General features: G+C 44.3%; 1 protein-coding gene across 1 annotated transcript; it reads left to right on the top strand.

Moving 5' to 3' along the window:
• Positions 1-1,156: 1,156 nt before the first annotated feature.
• On the top strand, positions 1,157-12,628 carry PLA2G5 (phospholipase A2 group V; the record flags this gene model as incomplete). The annotated part of the gene is made up of 4 exons (XM_081224785.1): positions 1,157-1,196; positions 2,415-2,559; positions 11,475-11,581; positions 12,289-12,628. The coding sequence occupies 4 exons, from the start codon at positions 1,157-1,159 to the stop codon at positions 12,411-12,413; spliced, it is 417 nt and encodes a 138-aa protein (XP_081080911.1). The 3' UTR covers positions 12,414-12,628.
• Positions 12,629-20,997: the final 8,369 nt, after the last annotated feature.

Here is a 20,997-nt window from a genome sequence, read left to right as displayed (position 1 = left end):
TCAGCTGCGTGACTTCTGGCAGGTTGTTTGAGCTCTCTGAGCCTCCATTTCTGCACTGGCAAAATGAGAACTGTTGGGGAGGAAGACATTTTCTACCCTTCTAAGTTCTCCTGGTTGGTCTAAGAATTAAATCGACATGAGATAGACTAACAGGAGAAAATCAAACAAAAGTTTAATAACATGTACACGTGGGAGAGACCCAGGAAAACTAAGGAACTCACCAAAATGGCCCAAGCCCTTATCTTAAATACCATCTTCTGCTAAAGACCAGAGAAGATGTTGGGGTAGGCGTTTGGGACTTCAAAGGGGAGGAAGGCAATTCACATAGAGTTGGAAAAGCAAGTGTTTGTTATGCAGATGTTTGCTGGGCCGGCAGAGACAATGGAACACAGGGTTGACTCTGTTCTCTAGGCCCTGTCAAGTTTCTCCAGCCACAACTATTCCCCTATTCCTTGCAGATACCTCTGTAATAGTTTTATGCCCGGAAACAGACCCTTTATCTAAATTCTTGAGGCAGCTAAGGGAGAGGTAAAAAGAAAGACTCCCCTAATCTTCTGTTTCTTAAAATTAATCAGCCTAAATTAATCCTTATGCCAAAGAGACACACTTTGGGGTTCAAATTTTGCTCCCCTACAGAACAATGATACCTACCCTTCAGAGCTGTTGTGAGCACCCAGGGTTGACTTATTTTTTTAGGTAGACATGGTGCCTGGGGCCCATGAAAATGTTTTAATTTTAAATTTTTTTAAAATCAGGAGAAAACATAATATAATATAATGAACGTATAAGAATGAGTCCAGCCTGGATTGTATTTGTTTTTATACCAACACAGCTGCAAAATATAATTGAAAAAGAATTTTCAGGAAGGAGCAATTGTATTGGAGGTATTTGCAATGGGAAAATTCTCTCCCATCTCTAATGGGGACAACAACCCATGGGTGCCCCTCTCCTCCCAGGGACCCCTTGGGTCAACTCCTTGAGGTTTTTGCCTCATCTTTTCCAGCTGCTGTTGTCTGTTTACTGCCCAACATGAGAGGGTGGGGCCTGGTGGGCCATGGAGTGGCCCACCTCTGCCAGGAGTGGGTCGGAATGGGCCATGAGGGCCTCTCCCAATTGACATGTCATGGGCTGTGTTTTCTTTTCCAGAACCCTGGAGATGAAGGGCCTCCTCACACTGGCTTGGTTCCTGGCTTGTAGTAAGTGCTCGCCCCGAGACCTCTGAACTTTTGACCTTTCACCCCACAGGAGCAATAAGGTAGTGGAAAGGAGACCAGTCTTGGAAGTCCTGGCGACCTGATTTTGAATCTTGGCTCTACCCTGACCATGTCGATTTCAGCAAGAGCCTTGGGCTCTCCTCATCTGTGACACAGAATAATAGTCGACGGGTTGGGCTGCGGCAGGATTCTAGGAGGGGATATGGAAAGATTGTGCCATGTGGAAGACATGGGGCTTGTAGACACAGGAGGCAGATTTTTTACTTGATGCCAAATAAAATACGATAAAACTATCACAACACAAGATCCTTATATAAATATTCCGCTCCACGATTCCTGGGCATTCTCTGCTCAGGCCTGTCCAGGTTTTCTACATGTCCCACCTGCTGCCACCTCCCAGCTGGAGGGAACTGCCCAGTGTGGGGGGAGCCTGGCTTCAGGCCTCCCCTGCAGCCCCGTCACCATGTACACAATCTCTGACAGGCTGTCCTACTGATGCCTTGCCAGATCCCTGGAGACTGCAGGGAGAGTGGGAGAGTGCAGGGAGAGGGCCTCTGGCTCAGTGCAAAACCCTGGGCAAGGCACCTTCCCCTCTGAGCTACGGTTTCCCAACTGTAAGATGAGGGAGCTGGCTTCAGTGATCTCTACGGGTCCCACACTGCTCTAAGATTCTGTGCCTCCTGTTCCAGATGGTGTCAACTGTGGGGAGGGATGGGTGTATCATCAGGAGAGACAGGAAGTGCCTGTCTGCCTGCTTCATACTGATACCATATTCATTATCCCTAACATTTCTTGGTCACTTACTATGTGTCTGTCACTGTGCTAGAAATGTACATACTTTATCTTTTTTCAACCCTCATGACATCTCCAAAAGGTAGGCGTTCATTTGAGCCTCCCCCACCGCCCCCGCATTTTGCAGATGAGGAAACTGAGGCTCTGAGAGATGAAGTGACCTATTCAACATCACACTGTGAATTAGTGGCAGAGCTGGGATCGTCCACGTCCAAACTTCTAATCCCTTCTCTATACTGTTTGCCCTCACGTTTCTCATTCCCCTCCCATGAATGGGGAGGATAAAAAAGGGACACATTGGTCCCTCCGAGCCTCAAGGTGAAAGAAAGGGTGGGAGCACATGGGAATGTGGGCCTGGAGCACATGGGAAAGTGGGCCTGGAGCAGGTTTGCCTGGGCTGTCTTTCAGGTGTGCCTGCTGTCCCAGGGAGCTTGCTAGAGCTGAAGGTGATGATTGAGAAGGTGACTAGGAAGCCCGCCCTGATGAGCTATGGCTTCTATGGCTGTTACTGCGGCTGGGGGGGTCAAGGAACCCCCAAGGACGGTACTGATTGGTGAGTTAATTGTCATAACTGCCCTTTATGCTCCAGGCTCTGTATCCACATTATCTCATTTAATTCGATATCAATTCTGAAAGATGAGTATTAAAGCACCATTTTATAGATAAGAAAACTGAGTCTCAGAGAGGTTAACCGACTTGCCCAAGATACATCTAGTAACTCCCCGAATCTCAGTGCCTAATATATCAGTTGATCTATCACTACATAACAAACCACCCCAAAATGTAGTAGCCTAAAGCGATGACAACCATTTATTTTGCTAAGATTCTGCCACTTGGGCAGGGCTTGGTGGGATGGCTTGTCTCTTCTCCACCTGGCTTCAGCTTGGGCAGCTCCGCTGAGGCTGGGTGATCTGCTTTCTAGAATGATTACTCCTATGGCTGGCAAGTTGTTGCTGTCTGCTGGCTGGGAGCTCAGCTGAGGCTGTGGGCCAGGGGCCTCAGTTCCTCTCACTTAAGCCTCTCTAAGGTTGTCTGGACTTCCTCACAGCACGGTGACTCTTGGGTTTCAAGAGTGAGTGTTCCAGAACGGCATGACAAAAGAGCATGGCGTTTTTGTGATCCAGCCTCAGAAATTCTACTGTGTCACTTCCACTGTTCTCTTCGTCAAGGCAGTCACAAAGGCTTTAGGAGAGAGGGGACCTAGTTTCCACCTCTTGATTGGGAAGTGGTAATGTTCTAGAAGAACATGTGAGATGGGAGAGATTGCTCTTTGAAAAATACAGCCTGCTGGGTTAACAATTCTTATACAGCTAGACATGTATAAGGGGATGGGGGGCTTAAACAAATGGAGGGCAGATGGTTGGAGCCAAGCTTGTCACTGCTGGAGTGGGAGTTTACAGACCAGACAAGCAGGGACAGGAAGCTAGAATGATCTATGTGATGATGGATTAGAGTTGGAGACTTCAGTATAAACTCCTAGTTAGCTGAATATAGATGCAGATGGTTACATATAAAAATATGTAGAGATATGTGTAATTACATGGGTTAATATAGACACATATTTTTTTTGCTCTGTCGTCTGAAAGACCCTAAAAGAAACAATACCCCAGAAGCAATAAGCAGCACCTAGTGCCCAGACCTGGTTTCTGATACCATTCACCAAAAAGAGGAACCAAGGCTCCTTGGAGAGATGGCTGATCCTAGGACTAGGGCAGGGAATATACAAGATGAACCTGGAGCTTTTTGTAGTGCCCAAAATTAAGGAAGGGCTCGAACAAAACAAACCCAAACCAAACCCCTCATTGATAGGAATATGTCAAAGAGCACAGGAGCCAACTGGGAGAGCCCCCAATGGCCAAAACTGGAACAACATGGGCAACAAAACAAACCCATAACCCATCTTATCATGACAAAAACATCAAAGAAATCCCAGTAGGAGAGCATCCTACAAAAGACTTGACCACCATTCCTCAACATTGTCAAGGTCATCAAAAACAAGGAAAGTGTGACAAACTCCCACAGCCAAGAGGAGCCTAAAGACACAGGACAACTACATGTAACACGGTGTCCATCACTGGATCTTGGAATAGAAAAGAACATTTAGGTAAAAACTAAGAAAATGTAAAGAAACTATGGACTTTTACAATTAATGAATCTATGGTGATATATTATTATTTAATTAGTTAACATTTATTTAATAATGTATCACTATTGGTTTGTTAGCCGTAACAAACGTATTATACTCATAAAAAGTGTTGATAATAGGGGAAACTGGGTGTGGGGTAAAAGGGAGCATTTGGTACAATCTTCTCGATTTTTCTGTAAATCTAAATTTAAAAAAAATGCAGTTGCCCACAGCTATCACACTTGAAGTTTAGTTTTTGCTCATTTAACTATGTGAATCACATATCAATTCCAGGACCCAGGTTTCTCCTGTCTCGTGACTTTCCCCATGGCCTCAGAGTCCTTGGCTGGGGCATCTCCATCCAGCTGAGATGGAGAGAGAGAGAGTGGAGGACAGAGTGGGAATTTTTTTTTCACATCTTTATTGGAGTATAATTGCTTTACAATGGTGTGTTAGTTTCTGCTGTATAACAAAGTGAATCATCTATACATATATCCCCATATCTCCTCCCTCTTGTGTCTCCCTCCAACCCTCCCTATCCCACCCCTCTAGGTGGACACAAAGCATCAAGCTGATCTCCCTGTGCTATGCGGCTGCCTCCCACTAGCTATCTATTTTACATTTGATAGTATATATAAGTCCATGCCACTCTCTCACTTAGTCCCAGCTTAACCGTCCCCCTCCCTGTGTGCTCAAGTCCATTCTCTACATCTGTGTCTTTATTCCTGTCCTACCCCTAGGTTCTTCAGAACCATTTTTTATATTTTAATTTTTTTAGATTCCATATATATGTGTTAGCATATGGTATTTGTTTTTCTCTTTCCGACTTACTTCACTCTGTAAGACAGACTCTAGGTCCATCCACCTCACCACAAAAAACTCAGTTTCGTTTCTTTTTATGGCTGAGTAATATTCCATTGTATATATGTGTCACATCTTCTTTAGTCATTCATCTGTCGATGGACACTTAGACTGCTTCCATATCCTGGCTATTGTAAATAGAGCTGCAATGAACATTGTGGCACATGACTCTTTTTGAATTATGGTTTTCTCAGGGTATATGCCCAGTAGTGGGATTGCTGGTTCATATGGTAGTTCTATTGTTAGTTTTTTTTTTTTTTTTTTTTTGCGGTACGTGGGCCTCTCACTGTTGTGGCCTCTCCTATTGCGGAGTACAGGCTCCGGACGCGCAGGCTCAGCAGCCATGTCTCACGGGCCCAACCGCTCCGCGGCATGTGGGATCTTCCCGGACCGGGGCACGAACCCGGGTCCCCTGCAGCGGCAGGCGGACTTTCAACCACTGCGCCACCAGGGAAGCCCTATTGTTAGTTTTTTAAGGAACCTCCATACTGTTCTCCATAGTGGCTGTATTAATTTACATTCCCACCAACAGAGCAAGAGGGTTCCCTTTTCTCCACACCCTCTCCAGCATTTATTGTTTGTAGATTTTTTGATGATGGCCATTCTGACTGGTGTGAGAATGTAATACCTCATTGTAGTTTTGATTTGCATTTGTCTAATGGTTAATGATGTTGAGCATTCTTTCATGTGTTTGTTGGCGATCTGTATATCTTCTTTGGAGAAATGTCTTTTTAGGTCTTCTGCCCATTTTTGGATTGGCTTGTTTGTTTTTTTGATATTGAGCTGCATGAACTGCTTGTAAATTTTGGAGATCAATCCTTTGTCAATTGCTTCATTTGCAAATATTTTCTCCCATTCTGAGAGTTGTCTTTTCGTCTTGTTTATGTCATCCTTTGCTGTGCAAAAGCTTTTGTTTCATTAGGTCCCATTTGTTTATTTATTTTTTTATTTCCATTTCTCTAGGAGGTGGGTCAAGAAGGATCTTGCTGTGATTTATGTCATACAGTGTTCTGCTTAGGTTTTCCTCTAAGAGTTTGATAGTGTCTGGCCTTACATTTAGGTCTTTAATCCATTTTGAGTTTATTTTTGTGTATGGTGTTAGGGAGTGTTCTAATTTCATTCTTTTACATGTAGCTGTCCAGTTTTCCCAGCACCACTTATTGAAGAGACTGTCTTTTCTCCATTGTATATTCTTGCCTCCTTTACCAAAAATAAGGTGACCATATGTGCGTGGGTTTATCTCTGGGCTTTCTATCCTGTTCCATTGATCTATATTTCTGTTTTTGTGCCAGTACCATACTCTCTTGATTACTGTAGCTTTGAAGTATAGACTGAAGTCTGGGAGCCTGATTCCTCCAGCCCGTTTTTCTTTCTCAAGATTGCTTTGGCTATTCAGGGTCTTTTGTGTTTCCATACAAATTTTGAAATTTTTTTGTTCTAGTTCTGTGAAAAATGCCATTGGTAGTTTGATAGGGATTGCACTGAATCTGTAGATTGCTTTGGGTAGAATAGTCATTTTCACAATGCTGATTCTTCCAATCCAAGAACATGGTGTATCTCTCCATTGGTTTGTATCATCTTTAATTTCTTTCATCAGTGTCTTATAGTTTTCTGCATACAGGTCTTTTGTCTCCTTAGGTAGGTTTATTCCTAGGTATTTTATTCTTTTTGTTGCGATGGTAAATGGGAGTGCTTCCTTAATTTCTCTTTCAGATTTTTCATCATTAGTGTATAGGAATGCACGAGATTTCTGTGCATTAATTTTGTATCCTGCTACTTTACCAGATTCATCAATTAGTTCTAGCAGTTTTCTGGTAGCATCTTTAGGATTCCCTATGTATCGTATCATGTCATCTGCAAACAGTGACAGCTTTAATTCTTCTTTTCTGATTTGGATTCCTTTTATTTCTTTTTCTTCTCTCATTGATGTGGCAAAAGCTTCCAAAACTATGTTGAATAATAGTGGTGGGAGTGGACAACCTTCTCTTCTTCCTGATCTCAGAGGAAATGGTTTCAGTTTTTCACCACTGAGAACGATGTTGGCTGTGGGTTTGTCATATCTGGCCTTTATTACGTTGAGGTAAGCTCCCTCTCTGCCTACATTCTGGAGGGTTTTTATCATAAATGGGTGTTGAATTTGTCAAAAGCTTTTTCTGCATCTATTGAGATGATCATATGTTTTTTCTCCTTCAATTTGTTAATATGGTGTATCACATTGATTGATTTGCGTATATTGAAGAATCCTTGCATTCCTGGGATAAACCCCACTTGATCATGGTGTATGATCCTTTTAATGTGCTGTTGGATTCTGTTTGCTAGTATTGAGGATTTTTGCATTTATGTTCATCAGTGATATTGGCCAGTAGTTTTCTTTCTTTGTGACATCTTTGTCTGGTTTTGGTTCCAGGGTGGTGGTGGCCTCAGAGAATGAGTTTGGGAGTGTTCCTCCCTCTGCTATATTTTGGAAGAGTTTGAGAAGGATAAGTGTTAGCTCTCCTCTAAATGTTTGACAGAATTCACCTGTGAAGCCATCTGGTCCTGGCTTTTGTTTGTTGGAAGATTTTTAATCACAGTCTCAATTTCAGTGCTTGTGATTGGTCTGTTTATATTTTCTATTTCTTCCTGTTACAGTCTCAGAAGGTTGTGCTTTTCTAACAATTTGTCCATTTCTTCCAGTTTGTCCATTTTATTGGCATATAGTTGCTTGTAGTAATCTCTCATTATCCTTTGTATTTCTGCAGAGTCAGTTGTTACTTCTCCTTTTTCATTTCCAATTCTATTGATTTGAGTCTTCTCCCTTTTTTTCTTGATGAGTCTGGCTAATGGTTTATCAATTTTGTTTATCTTCTCAAAGAACCAGCTTTTAGTTTTATTGATCTTTGCTATTGTTTCCTTCATTTCTTTTTCATTTATTTCTGATCTGATCTTTATGATTTCTTTCCTTCTGCTAACTTTCGAGGTTTTTTTGTTCTTCTTTCTCTAATTGCTTTAGGTGTAAGGTTAGGTTGTTTATTTGAGATGTTTCTTGTTTCTTGAGGTACGATTGTATTGCTATAAACTTCCCACTTAGAACTGCTTTTGCTGCATCCCATAGGTTTTGGGTTGTCGTGTTTTCATTGTCATATGTTTCTAGTTATTTTTAAATTTTCTCTTTGATTTCTTCAGTGATCTCTTGGTTATTGAGTAGTGTATTGTTTAGCCTCCACGTGTTTGTATTTTTACAGATTTTTTCCTCTAACTGATATCTAGTCTCATAGCATTGTGGTCAGAAAAGATACTTGATACGATTTCAATTTTCTTAAATCTACCAAGGCTTGATTTGTGACCCAAGATATGATCTATCCTGGAGAATGTTCCACGAGCGCTTGAGAAGAAAGTGTATTCTGTTGTTTTTGGATGGAATGTCCTATAAATATTAATTAAGTCCATCTTGTTTAATGTATCATTTAAAGCTTGTGTTTCCTTATTTATGTTCATTTTGGATGATCTTTCCATTGGTGAAAGTGAGGTGTTAAAGTCCCCTACTATAATTGTGTTACTGTTGATTCCCCCTTTTATGGCTGTTAGCATTTGCCTTATGTATTGATGTGTTCCTATGTTGGGTGCATAAATATTTACAATTGTCATATCTTCTTCTTGGATTGATCCCTTGATCATTATGTAATGTCCTTCTTTGTCTCTTGTAATAGTCTTTATTTTAAAATCTATTTTTTCTGATATGAGAATTGCTACTCCAGTTTTCTTTTAATTTCTATTTGCATGGAATATCTTTTTCCAACCCCTCACTTTCAGTCTGTATGTGTTCCTAGGTCTCTTGTAGACAGCATATATATGGGTCTTGTTTTTGTATCCATTCAGCCAGTCTATGTCTTTTGGTTGGAGCATTTAATTGATTTACATTTAAGGTAGTTATCAATATGTATGTCCTATTACCATTTTCTTAATTGTTTTGGGTTTGTTATTGTAGGTCTTTTCCTGCTCTTGTGTTTCCTGCCTAGAGAAGTTCCTTTAGCATTTGTTGTAAAGCTGGTTTGGTGGTGCTGAATTCTCTTAGCTTTTGCTTGTCTGAAAAGGTTTTAATTTCTCCATCAAATTTGAATGAGATCCTTGCTGGGTAGAGTATTCTTGGTTGTAGGTTTTTCCCTTTCATCACTTTAAATATGTCCTGCCACTCTCTTCTGGCTTGCAGTGTTTCTACTGAAAGATCAGCTGTTAACCTTCTGGGGATTCCCTTGTATGTTATTTGTTGTTTTTCCCTTGCTGCTTTTAATGTTTTTTCTTTGTATTTAATTTTTGATAGTTTGATTAATATGTGTCTTGGCATGTTTCTCCTTGGATTTATCCTGTATGGGACTCTCTGCACTTCCTGGACTTGACTGACTATTTCCTTTCCCATATTAGGGAAGTTTTCGACTATAATCTGTTCAAATATTTTCTCAGTCCCTTTCTTTTTCTCTTCTTCTTCTGGGACCCCTATACTTCAAATGTTGGTGCATTTAATATTGTCCCAGAGGTCTCTGAGACTGCCCTCAATTCTTTTCATTCTTTTTTCTTTATTCTGCTCTGTGGTAGTTATTTCCACTATTTTATCTTCCAGGTCACTTATCTGTTCTTCTGCCTCAGTTATTCTGCTATTGATTCCTTCTAGAGAATTTTTAATTTCATTTATTGTGCTGTTCATCATTGTGTGTTTGCTCTTTAGTTCTCCTAGGTCCTTGTTAAATGTTTCTTGTATTTCCTCCATTCTATTTCCAAGATTTTGGTTATCTTTACTATCATTACTCTGAATTCTTTTTCAGGTAGACTGCCTATTTCCTCTTCATCTGTTTGGTCTGGTGGGTTTTTACCTTGCTCTTTCGTCTGCTGTGTGTGTCTCTGTCTTCTCATTTTGCTTAACTTACTGTGTTTGGGGTTTCCTTTTCGCAGGCTGCAGGTTCGTAGTTCCCACTGTTTTTGGTGTCTGCCCCCAGTGGCTAAGGTTGGTTCAGTGGGTTGTGCAGACTTCCTGGTGGAGGAGACTGGTGCATGTGTTCCGGTGGATGAGGCTGCATCTTGTTTTTCTGGTGGGCAGGACCACGTCTGGTGGTGTGTTTTGGGATGTCTGTCACCTTATGATTTTAGGTGGCCTCTCTGCTAATGGGTGGGGTTGTGTTCCTGTCTTGCTAGGTGTTTGGCATAGGGTGTCCAGTACTGTAGTTTGCTGGTCATTGACTGGAGCTGGGTCTTAGCTTTGAGAGGGAGATCTCTGGGAGAGCCTTTGCTGTTTGATATTACATGGAGACGGGAGGTCTCTGGTGGACCAATGTCCTGAACTTGGTTCTCCCACCTCAGAGGCACAGGCCTGACACGCAGCCAGAACACCAAGACCCTGTCAGCCACACAACTCAGAAGAAAAGGGAGAAAAAAATTAAATTTAATTTAATTTAAAAGTTATTAAAATAAAAAAATTATTAAAAATTAAAAAATAATAAAAAAAGAAGAAAAGAAAGAAAGAAGAGAGCAACAAAACCAAAAAAGAAATCCACAAATTATAACAAGCGCTAAAAACTATACTAAAAAAAACAAAAATAGACAGAACCGTAGGACAAATGGTAAAAACAAAGCTATACAGACAAAATCACACAAAGAAGCATAAACATGCCCACTCACAAACAGAGAAAAAGGAAAAAAATATATATATGAAAAAAATATATATGAAAAGGAAGAGCGCAACCAAATCAATAAACAAATCTGCCAATGGTAATAAACTCTAAATACTAAACTAAGATAAACATAAAACCAGAAACAAATTAGATGCCGGAAGCAAACCCCAAGTCTACAGTTGCTCTCAAAGTCCACTGCCTCAATTTTGGGATGATTCGTGTTGTCTATTCAGGTATTCCACAGATGCAGTGTACATCAGGTTGATTGTGGAGATTTAATCACTGCTCCTGAGACTGCTGGGAGAGATTTCCCTTTCTTTTCTTTGTTCGCACAGCTCCTGGGGTTCAGCTTTGGATTTGGCCCCACCTCTGTGTGTAGGTCTCCTGAGGATGTCTGTTGCCTTTTGAGAAGTCTGAGGTCTTCTGCCAGCGTTCAGTAGGCGTTCTGTACGAGTTGTTCCACATGTAGATGTATTTCTGATGTATTTGTGGGGAAGAAGGTGATCTCCATGTCTTACTCCTCTGCCATCTTGAAGGTCTCCTAGAGTGGGAGGTTTTTATGGGTAGGTCTAGAAGTGCTGTACATTTTCCAGGGTGCCAGCCTTGTCATGTGACCACACATACCTGCAAGGGGGGCTGGGAAATGTAGTCTCACTGTGGGCCCAGGAGGAAAGAGCTGGTCTGTGAACTGGTACAAGTGTGGGACAGACTTAATGGAAGAGCAGGAAGGACTCAGCCATATTATGAGATTCTTTCTTGGTCAGATCTCACCAACCATGGTGGTCTCTGCTCAAGGGACAGTCCCCTTCTGCTCAGGGTCTAAATCTCTCGCATTGACAGGTGCTGTTGGATGCATGACCTCTGCTACGCGCAGCTGGAGAAAAAAGGCTGCAATGCCTTGACACAGGTGTACAGATACAGAGTTGCATGCGGCCTGGTCACCTGTGGTAAGGCTGGGGCTTCCATTCAGGCCACTGGAAGAGCCTGGGTCCCTGCTGCCTCTGAGGTCAGATGCCCCAAGAGGTCAGCCAGTCTATATCTTGGGAGGGCAGAGATGGGGCGACAGGGGCAGGATTATTGCAGCTGTATCTGACCTCTTGGGGCGGGCGGAAACATCTTAGACTCAGCATGTATTAGGAGTCAAGTGCTTTCCATATGTCCTTTTGCTTGCTGTGGGGTGGCTTTAGTGTCCCCACTTTACAGATGAGGAAACAGACTCAAAGGCTTGCCAGTGCACACAGCTAGGGTTGGGATTCAAGCTCAGGTCCTTCTGAGTTCAAAGCTAAATCTGGGGATGGTGTCTCCTCTATAAGAACTGAAGTTCCTCCAGAGCCAGGGCTGTCTCCATCACCAGACTGGGAGCTCCCAGTCTGATGGGGAGGGAATGCGTGTCCTCCATCAGACTGGGGACTCCCTGAGGGCAGGAGCTGTCTCTCCCTCAGCTGAAACCTCGCCCTGGGCAGCAGCTGTGCCTCTTCCATCAGGTTATGCACCCCCAGTGTAGAAGCTTTGCCTCCCACATCAGACTGAGGGCAGGAAGGAGACTGGGGAGGCTGCTCAGGCTAGCAGCAAGTCCTGACTGAAGCAAGTCCAGAGTCAGTGTCATAGAGCATGTCTTTTCTTCCTCATCCTGCATTTGGTGTCCTGTTTGCAGGACGTGGGTCCCTCTGTCAGAAGCAGCTCTGCACCTGTGACCAGCATTTCGTCTACTGCCTGAAAAGAAACATAAGGAGCTACAACCCTCATTATCAATACTTTCCCAACTTCCTCTGCACCTAGTCGCCTCAGTGGGCTCCTCCTGGACCAAGACTCTTACACCCTCTCCTACAGCACAGAGCTTACCCACTCTGCTGGAATCCCCAGAGAGGCTCCCAGGTCTGGGACCTCATTCTTTCTTGATGTTCCACTGGGCTCGGAGGAGGCCCACAGCCACACTTCACCCTCCAGAGTTCCAGGATAGTGACTCTGGTCATTAGACTGGGCAAGGTCAGGGTCCCCGGCCTCCACTTGTGAGATCAGCTGCTCTGGTGCCGAAAGCTCACCCTTCACTCCAAGCCAGCTGTGTTTCTCCTCATCCCTGAAGACAGCCCTGCTTCTCCAGGAGGGAGGCTTTCCTGGATGCGTTGACTTTTCAGCTCTGCAGCTGGGTTATCACTACCATCCTGTAGAGAATTTTCAATGAAGTGGAAGCAAAAGTGACTCCATAATTCTGCCACATAGATATTAAATAAAATTCCTTCTCGAGACTAATAATAACCACACAGGTATTTCCCCTGCTGTGGAGGATTGCCTGCACCTCTTTCTCTGCTGTTGGGGCACCAGACCCAGCATTAACCATGTTCCCTCAGAGGATGAAGGTACAGATTAGTAACTAGAAGGTTTCCTGGGATGAGTACCAAGCCTTCTTCAGGGCTCATCTCCTTAAACCTTGGGTCCACTCGAGCCAAGCACTGGACCTCATTCTTCCTCCAGGGAGTGGGGAGAAGATGATTGGCAATCGTGCCATCTTGGGCTTCCAGACCAGAGAGCACCACATTTGAATGCCAACTTGGCTTCTCGAGCTGTGTGGTCTCAGGCTCATTACTGAACCTCTCTGATTTCTGGTCTCTTTAAAAAAGAAACTGTAATGTTTTTTTGCGATGTAAATTGGTAATCCCAAAGCTACCTTGATGATGACCTGGTGATGCTGAGGTTCTGGGATTTCACAGAGCAAGACATTAAAAAAAATAGAGTTCGGGCTTCCCTGGTGGCGCAGTGGTTGGGAGTCCACATGCCGATGCAGGGGACACGGGTTCATGCCCCGGTCTGGGAAGATCCCACATGCCGCGGAGTGGCTGGGCCCGTGAGCCATGGCCGCTGAGCCTGCGCGTCCGGAGCCTGTGCTCCGCAATGGGAGAGGCCACAACAGTGAGAGGCCCACGTACCGCAAAAAAAAAAAAAAAAAAAAAAAAAATAGAGTTCAACTATGGGGTTTAAAAAAATAGAGTTCAACTATGGGGTTTAAAAAAATAGAGTTCAACTATGGGGTTTAAAAAAATAGAGTTCAACTGTGGGGTTTATTTTTACCAAGGAAGGACACTGAAGAACCCACCTCATCTATCTATTCATAAAAGAAAGGGTGTTCTAATACCCAGACTGCAGGAAGAAAGGACACATCCCAGAACAAAGGAGAGTCCTTTCCAAGAAAGGACATTTGGCTTCCTTCCACTGACAAATCCCAAAATAACCACATGATAAATGGGATCTATATTTAAAAACCTCCAATGTTGAACATTTTCAAAATAAAATTTAATTTTATGCAATTACCCAGAATGTACTAGTGTTTTCGAAAAGTTTGCTATGGACTCGCATCTAAATTTGAAAATGTAACAAAGAATGCAATTCAAATGTCCAATTTGTTCATGAAATTTTTTTGATCAGAGCCATTTTCCAAATCCATTTTTAAATAGGTATGTGAAGGAAATTGGGAGCTTCACTCTCAATGCCATTTCTCTTCAATTGCGATATTCTGGATGATGGAGAAGAGGCCTCAGCCCAGACTTCTCCCTTCTCCCATCAGGGTCAGGTGGCAGGCAGGGTGGTGTCGTGCTGGTAAGTTCTGCAGGAGGGGTCCCCTCTTACTGGGGCATCCAAGTAAGCTCAAAGCACTGGTATTCAGACAGGCATTTGTGGATGAGGGATGCTGCAATATTATGAAAGCAACATCACAGGCTGACATGGGTTTGAGGTGGAAGGGCTCATGGAGAGCCTTCATTTATCTACCAAGAAACTGAGGCCCAGAGAGGTTAGGAGACTTTCCCAAAGTCACACAGCACATCAATAGCAGAAGTAGGTTTAGACCTCAGATCCTGGTTCTAGACTCTGGGTTCTGACCACTATCCCACTGTCTTCAACTCTGGCCCCAAAAGAGAGAAAATGGAACCTAGAGTGGTTCAGGGACTCACCCACATTGGGAGTTCTTAGGAGAATCCCCTGGATTCAGCCTGAGAGCCAGCTCTATTTCATCTCTGCTCTGACTCCCTCTGGGGATTCCAGAGTCTGTCCTTTGGTGGTTAGACTCGCTGGTGCACTGGTTTCATCCTCAGTAGAGGGGACCCCACTGAGGCCCTCCATGGTGCTCCCCTGCCCCACTCTCACTGCAGTGAACAGCCACGGGGAAAGGATGTAGTCACGTGATCCCTGTAACCTGGGAAGGGTTGGTCTCCTTGACTGCTCTCTTTGACTATTCCTTGGCTGGAAAGAGAACCATCGGGAAGGTCTCCCTTTCAAAATCATGTCCCCCACCCTTTCAAGGGAGATACTGAAATGTACAGACCAGACCATAAATGCCTCCCTGGATAGATCTTTATACAGAAGTTGGCAGATAACACAGATACACAGACACTTAAGGACAGGTTGCCTTGTAAGTACAGGCCCTCACTGGCATTTGAAAGTGGGCTTCAGATACAAATGGGACCCCCTCATACATGAAAAATCATCTCTAAAACATACGTACATGGGGGGGGGTGTTAATTATAGCTGTTACCAAACTGAAAATGCACAAGAGATCCAGCAGACCAATGGTTCCTGAGTGTGTGCAGGTAGAAATGTCACATGGAAGATTTCACAGGACCCTACTGGTAAAGCACAGGGCAGACCCTTAGGATTTTGGAGCAAAGCCCCTCCATCAGCTGCAGATAACTGTTTTCCTTTTGAGAAACAACATCTGGCTCGCTAATGGATCTTCAGGGAGACTGAATTCTTGACCTTGGGTTAACAAGTTATCATGAGACTGGCTGTTATCTGACCCACCATGTTACGAAATTGGGTGTGCATGGCAGCAATTACATCATCACATGATAATATGTGAAACTGGACCTAAACAGGTGCTGAAGGCCCAGGTGAGCTGCATAAGTGAGGGGCACAGAGGTCCATGGCCCCTAGACCTGCTGTATTGTCTACTTTTTCTTAATCTGTACCAGTGACTTCATAGGCGAGTTCCCTATGACCAGATGCCCGAGGAAGAAAAAGTTCTAGGCCTGTCTTACAGATGGTTGTCCACGATGGGCTGGCACTCCATGAATGTGGACACACCTCCTCTGGGGTGGCCCTCCTGTCATGCAGAAGCTGTGTTCATGCAGCTAACTGTACATCTCAGTATTTAAATCAGAGAATATCAAAAGGGGGTTACGACCCAACTGGAAGAGAAATGAGCATGACCCAAAGACGTGTAAAAGGACTTGGTATCCTCTTTAGGGGATGTTAGTTTGTTTCAAGTTGTACTCATTATGTTAGGCAGAAACAGGATTTTGCTATTGTCTTTATTTGGAGGTTAAGAATGGTTGAAAGAGATGTGTATGGATGCCAAGTCAACAAGGGGTAGACTGTCATGGATCTGTACTGTGTCACTTAGCTATGCTGAAGCTGTATTTCCCAGAATTTCCATCCCTGCAGAGTTCCAGGTTAGCATGGGTCTCTTAAGAGATGTTTTGCCTGAGATTTGGAAGCAGAGGTGGACTAGAAGTCACTTGATTTTTACAATCAGAAAGTTGGAGCCCGGCATGGGATGCATTTGCGGCTAATGCATGTTGTCCTTTATCTGCTGGCTCACTGTGTTGGTGTGGCGAAGAAGCCATTCAGAGAGACCCAACCCGTCCCACCCAGGTGGCAAGAGCCTCCTTCGGGAACCTTAGAAATCCTGCCACCTCCTGGAAGCCTCCCAGGATGGTGACAGAATCCCATTTCCTGCTAATTTCCAAAAGCCACAACTATAAGATAAGTGAATTCCTGGCAGGGTTTGCTACTATCCATCAAGTGTCCTCTATCCATCTATTCTATCATGCATTCCCATTACATCATTCCCTTCCTCCAAGGCCTTCCATGGCTCCCTATTGCCAAATTCTTCAGTCTGACACTTACTGGTCTTTCCACCTGTGGCTGTAGTGTGCTTCCAGTTTGCTCTCCCGATCACTCCCTACTTCCAAAAACATCTGTTCCTCGGATCTTGCCCTATGTTTTCCACTCTGCCTCCGCTCATGCTGTTTCTTCCCTTCTGGAATGTTCATTCCCTATCTATAACTGTGCATTGCTTCTTATCAGTAATTATAATAAAAGCTACCACTTACTGATGGCCTACTATGTGCCAGGGACTTTCACAGAGGTTATCTCATTTGATCCTCCCAAACGACCAAACAGGTAGAGGTGATTATCCCATTTAATGGATGAGTAAATTGAGGCTGAGCATATAATCTTGGCCATGCAACCAGAGAAAGGCAGAGTGAGGGTTTGAACCTGAGACTGTGCAAATTCAGAGGCTGAGCTCACAGGGGCAGGGGCCATGCCTCATGGCTCTCAGCACTCCCTGCCTTGCTTGGTTCAGGACCTGGCACAGAGGAGGCACCTGGTAAATGTCCATGAGTCAGACCGCCTGCACATTGCTGCCTCATTTGCTTCCATCAGTGCTGCCTTAGATCACAGACGCCCAGAGAGCAGGGGTCACATCTATGTCTTCTCAGAAACACAGCCCAGAGTCAGAATTAGGAACTCCATACAGAAAATCAGGTTTGGGGGGAGCCCGGCCACCGAGACTCCCATGGATCAGTGAAACCTGATGGACACAGAAGTGACCCAGAGGCACTGAGCTTCTGAGCCCTCCAAGAAGCACAGTATGACCCTGTCTGGCTGTAGGGATTTTGAACCCCAAAGCATCCAAGTACCTTCTACACGCTCACCTGGGTTAACATTCTATTAGTCAGTATTTTGGATAACTAGAAGCATTGGGAACTAGACACCAGGTTCTAGTCTGACTTTGCACATGTCCTGGGTACCCCTGGGCAGGCCTCTTACACTTCCTGACCTCAGCTTTCCCACAGGCGCAGGTCTGAGGGATAATTTTCACTGTAGCCCTGCTCCATTAGTGGATCATGACATGAGTTTAGAGGGTTGCTTCTGGCTTGTGCACATGTGCGTACACTTGTGTGCATGCATGTGTGTGTGCGTGCTTGTGCTGATATAGCACAAGTCATAAAGTGCTGCTTCAGCAAACTGTGTTTCTATCCTGGGAGTGTATATGTGGGTTGACTGGGTCCGGGTGTCAATTTTATTACATTGTGCAGATTGCCATCAAAAGGATTTGAGAAACCCTTGTTCACATGACCTCTCAGGACCTGCCTGGCTCTGAAGTTGTGAACATCTAAGTGGCTTCCCTGTCTTAGCCTTAATTATACGAAACCCCATAAGGTCTCCCATGGGGCTCTATGCTTGACTCCCTCACGCTTCTCTTCAAATATTAGATTAGGACTAGGCTTTTGACTGTGGATCTCCAAGCCTGTGATAGCATCAGTCTCTAAATATTCAATAACTACCCAGCAAAGGAACAGGACATAAGCACAGGTGTGTGGCACCTGATTGGAAAACAGAGATCCAAGCCATTGAGTTTCAGTCATGGGGAACTAGTGTGTAAAGGCTTTGGGATCAGAGAGGGACTCATATTGTAGCTCTGCGTATTTCCTCGCCACGTGCCTTCTGGGCTGTGATTTCATTCCCTAAGCCTCGGCTGTCAAACGACTAATAACACCTTCCTCGCTAGGTTGTTGGAAATATTTGATGATATGATGCACATAAATTACCCACTGCAGTGCCTGGCATACAGTAGGCACTCAATAAATGGCACTTGTCATGGGAGTGTACCATTAAACCCAAGCCCAAGAGTTTTGACTCCAAACACAAGCCCTCGGGGCCAAGGTTGGTGTCCAGGGAAGAAGGTGGTCCTCTCCTCGTCTTCCCAGGCTGCCCCGTGAAGCCCTTACCACATTGGATGTGGCAATTGGTGATGCAGTGGTTGTAGTGGTCTCATTTGGGGGATCACCGCTGAGCTCTCCGGAAGGAATAGCCGCAGCTGTGGGTGAGAGGCAGCGCCTGTGGGGAGACCCAAACTGGGCCCGGGACAAGCGGTCCTGCAGCCAATCCAGGAGCTGTGCATTTCTGAGCCTGGAACACTTGTCTCCCCATCCCTCCCATCCACCAAGGCCCGGCCTAAATGCAGCTTCCAGGTGACACCTGTCCCAGCTTCCCCAGCACAGGGCATCGTTCCTCTTTTGGGTCCCCATAGAGGACAAGTCATTAGTTCTTCAGTGCACATTTATGGAACACCTGCTTGTGCTGGGCCTGGCTGGGCCCTGGGGACACAGAGATTCAACAACAACAACATATAAATCTCGCTCTCTCTCTCGAGAAGCTCGGTCTAGGGAAGGAGACAGACAAGCAATAGACAAGCACTCCACACATGATGAGAATGGGATGCCTGATAAAGGAGTTTTGAGTTAAACCAGAAGGCTATCATTTAAGGAGGCATCATTTAATGCCATGGGCCAGCAGCTTCCCTACAGATTCTACTCCTTCTCCCTCCACCAGGGCAAGCAAAGAGCACGGGCACTGCGCATAAAGGACCTGGGTCACGCACTCTCAGGCCATGAAGAGGTCACTCAGCCCCACGTACCAATACAGGGGTGCCTGGTGACTCCAGCTCAGAGACCACAATTTCCCAGTGTCATGTACGGTCTCTATAGCGATAGAAAGGGTTAAGCATTTTGTCCTAGTGGGGAGGAGAAAGCTCTGCACAGATGGAATCCAATGCCTTCTAAGGCTGCCCTAGGGACTGACAGGTAGAAGGGCTGTCTCAGAATCACCTGTGGTTAAAAATACAACTCCCCAAGCTGAATCAGCACTTCTGGTTTGGGGACCAGAAATCTGTATTTATAAACCGGCTCCAGGGTGAAGCAGATAGTGGTCAGGTATGGGGACACTGGGAGGTTGTACAGGTCACAAAAGATGAGCAAAGCTTACCTTACGTACTCACATGTATCCATGGGAATAGCCTGATGGCGACCACAGAGGCTGGGACAAGCTGTGGTCCTGGTCCTGATTTTATACATTTCTAAATTTACAACAGTGCCCCCAGGGTAAAGATGTGTTCTCCTAATGAAGACAGAATTATGTGTCACTGTCTTTGTCCTCCAAATGTGTGTATATTTTATAACTTTCTCTTTTAATTAAAAAATTATTAAAAATTTTTTTCATGTTTTATGGTAGAACATTCTCTTCAAATGTGTTACATCTCTGCCTTTTAAAGCTGGAACTTTGTTACCGACAGGGACTTTCTTTGACCAAACTTGAGTTAGGCTCCTCTCGGTCCTTTTTTGACGGGACCCTGTCCTTGGACATTGTCCTCCAAAATGAGAATCATAAGTCAGTTTACCGAGAATCCCCTACCCTGGATATCTGATCAGATTTCCAATCCCCACCATCCCCAGGTAATGTGTGATCATCCTGGGCTGCCTTCAGCAAGAATCCCCTCCTTACCCATGATGTCTCCTCTTAGTAATTTTCCATCCACTGACCCCCACCCTGCTCCTTGGCTGTCAATTCCCACTTGTCCATGCTGTATTTGGACTTGACCCCAGTTCTATATGAAGTCTCTTTTCCTCTACTGAAATCATTCTTTGTTAAAAATCTGCTTTTCCTGCTATGACTACTGTCCAGCTCTGGGTTTCTTTAACAGTTAAGTGCTGGAGACTCAGGTAGGATCAGATTCATCAATGGGTCCCCAGACTTCTCACCCAGGACCCTAAGTGGGTCTCTTTGAAACCTTTGTCTTCACTCCTGACTCATTGATTGGGGATCCATTGATGAATCTGACTCCTGAGCCAGTGCTCCAGACAAATGTTCCCTGAAGCACAGTAAGGACAGACTTTGGTTCCTATGGTTCTGAGTATATTCCAGAAGCTGCATTGGAGCCCTAGGCTCACAGAAGCTGGGCTGGGGCCCTAGTTATCTCTGTTTATAAGTCTACAGGCATTGATAATTAAGAACATGGGAGCTTCTCAGTCGACTGAAAACTCGCTTCTCAAACCCCTGCTGACAATACGCTCCACCAACTTGGTTGTAAGTGTATTGATTGTTTACCTTCATGATCGTGTTGTTGACTCGGAGCGGCAGTGGCAGCCACCGCCCAGCATCACGAGACAGAATCATACTATATATCGCCAGTACAGGAAAAGACCAAAATTCAAAGTATGGTTTCTGTTGAATGCGTATGGCATTAGCAACATTGTAAAACATAAAGGTCATAAGTTGAACAGTTGTAAGTTGGGAACCACCTATAAAGAAATGTCTCTAGAAATTGTGACATGTATGTGTAAAATTGGCTAGTAGGCTACAGAATGCTGGTATATGACAGATGACTATTTCTCAGAGAAAACTTTGTAGTTTTCTCTGTAAAATAAAGGTTACTAGTGGCTAAAAATTATAATCAAAATATGACAATAAAACTACTAAAAATAATAAGGGGAACAATGTATGCAAGGAAATTAGGATATGTTTTTGA

Source organism: Mesoplodon bidens, assembly GCF_964165515.1.
Source record: "Mesoplodon bidens genome assembly, chromosome: 2".
NCBI lineage: Eukaryota > Metazoa > Chordata > Mammalia > Artiodactyla > Ziphiidae > Mesoplodon > Mesoplodon bidens.
The sequence above is the reverse complement of the archived record's forward strand: the minus strand, read 5'-3'. Positions and strand labels throughout refer to the sequence as shown.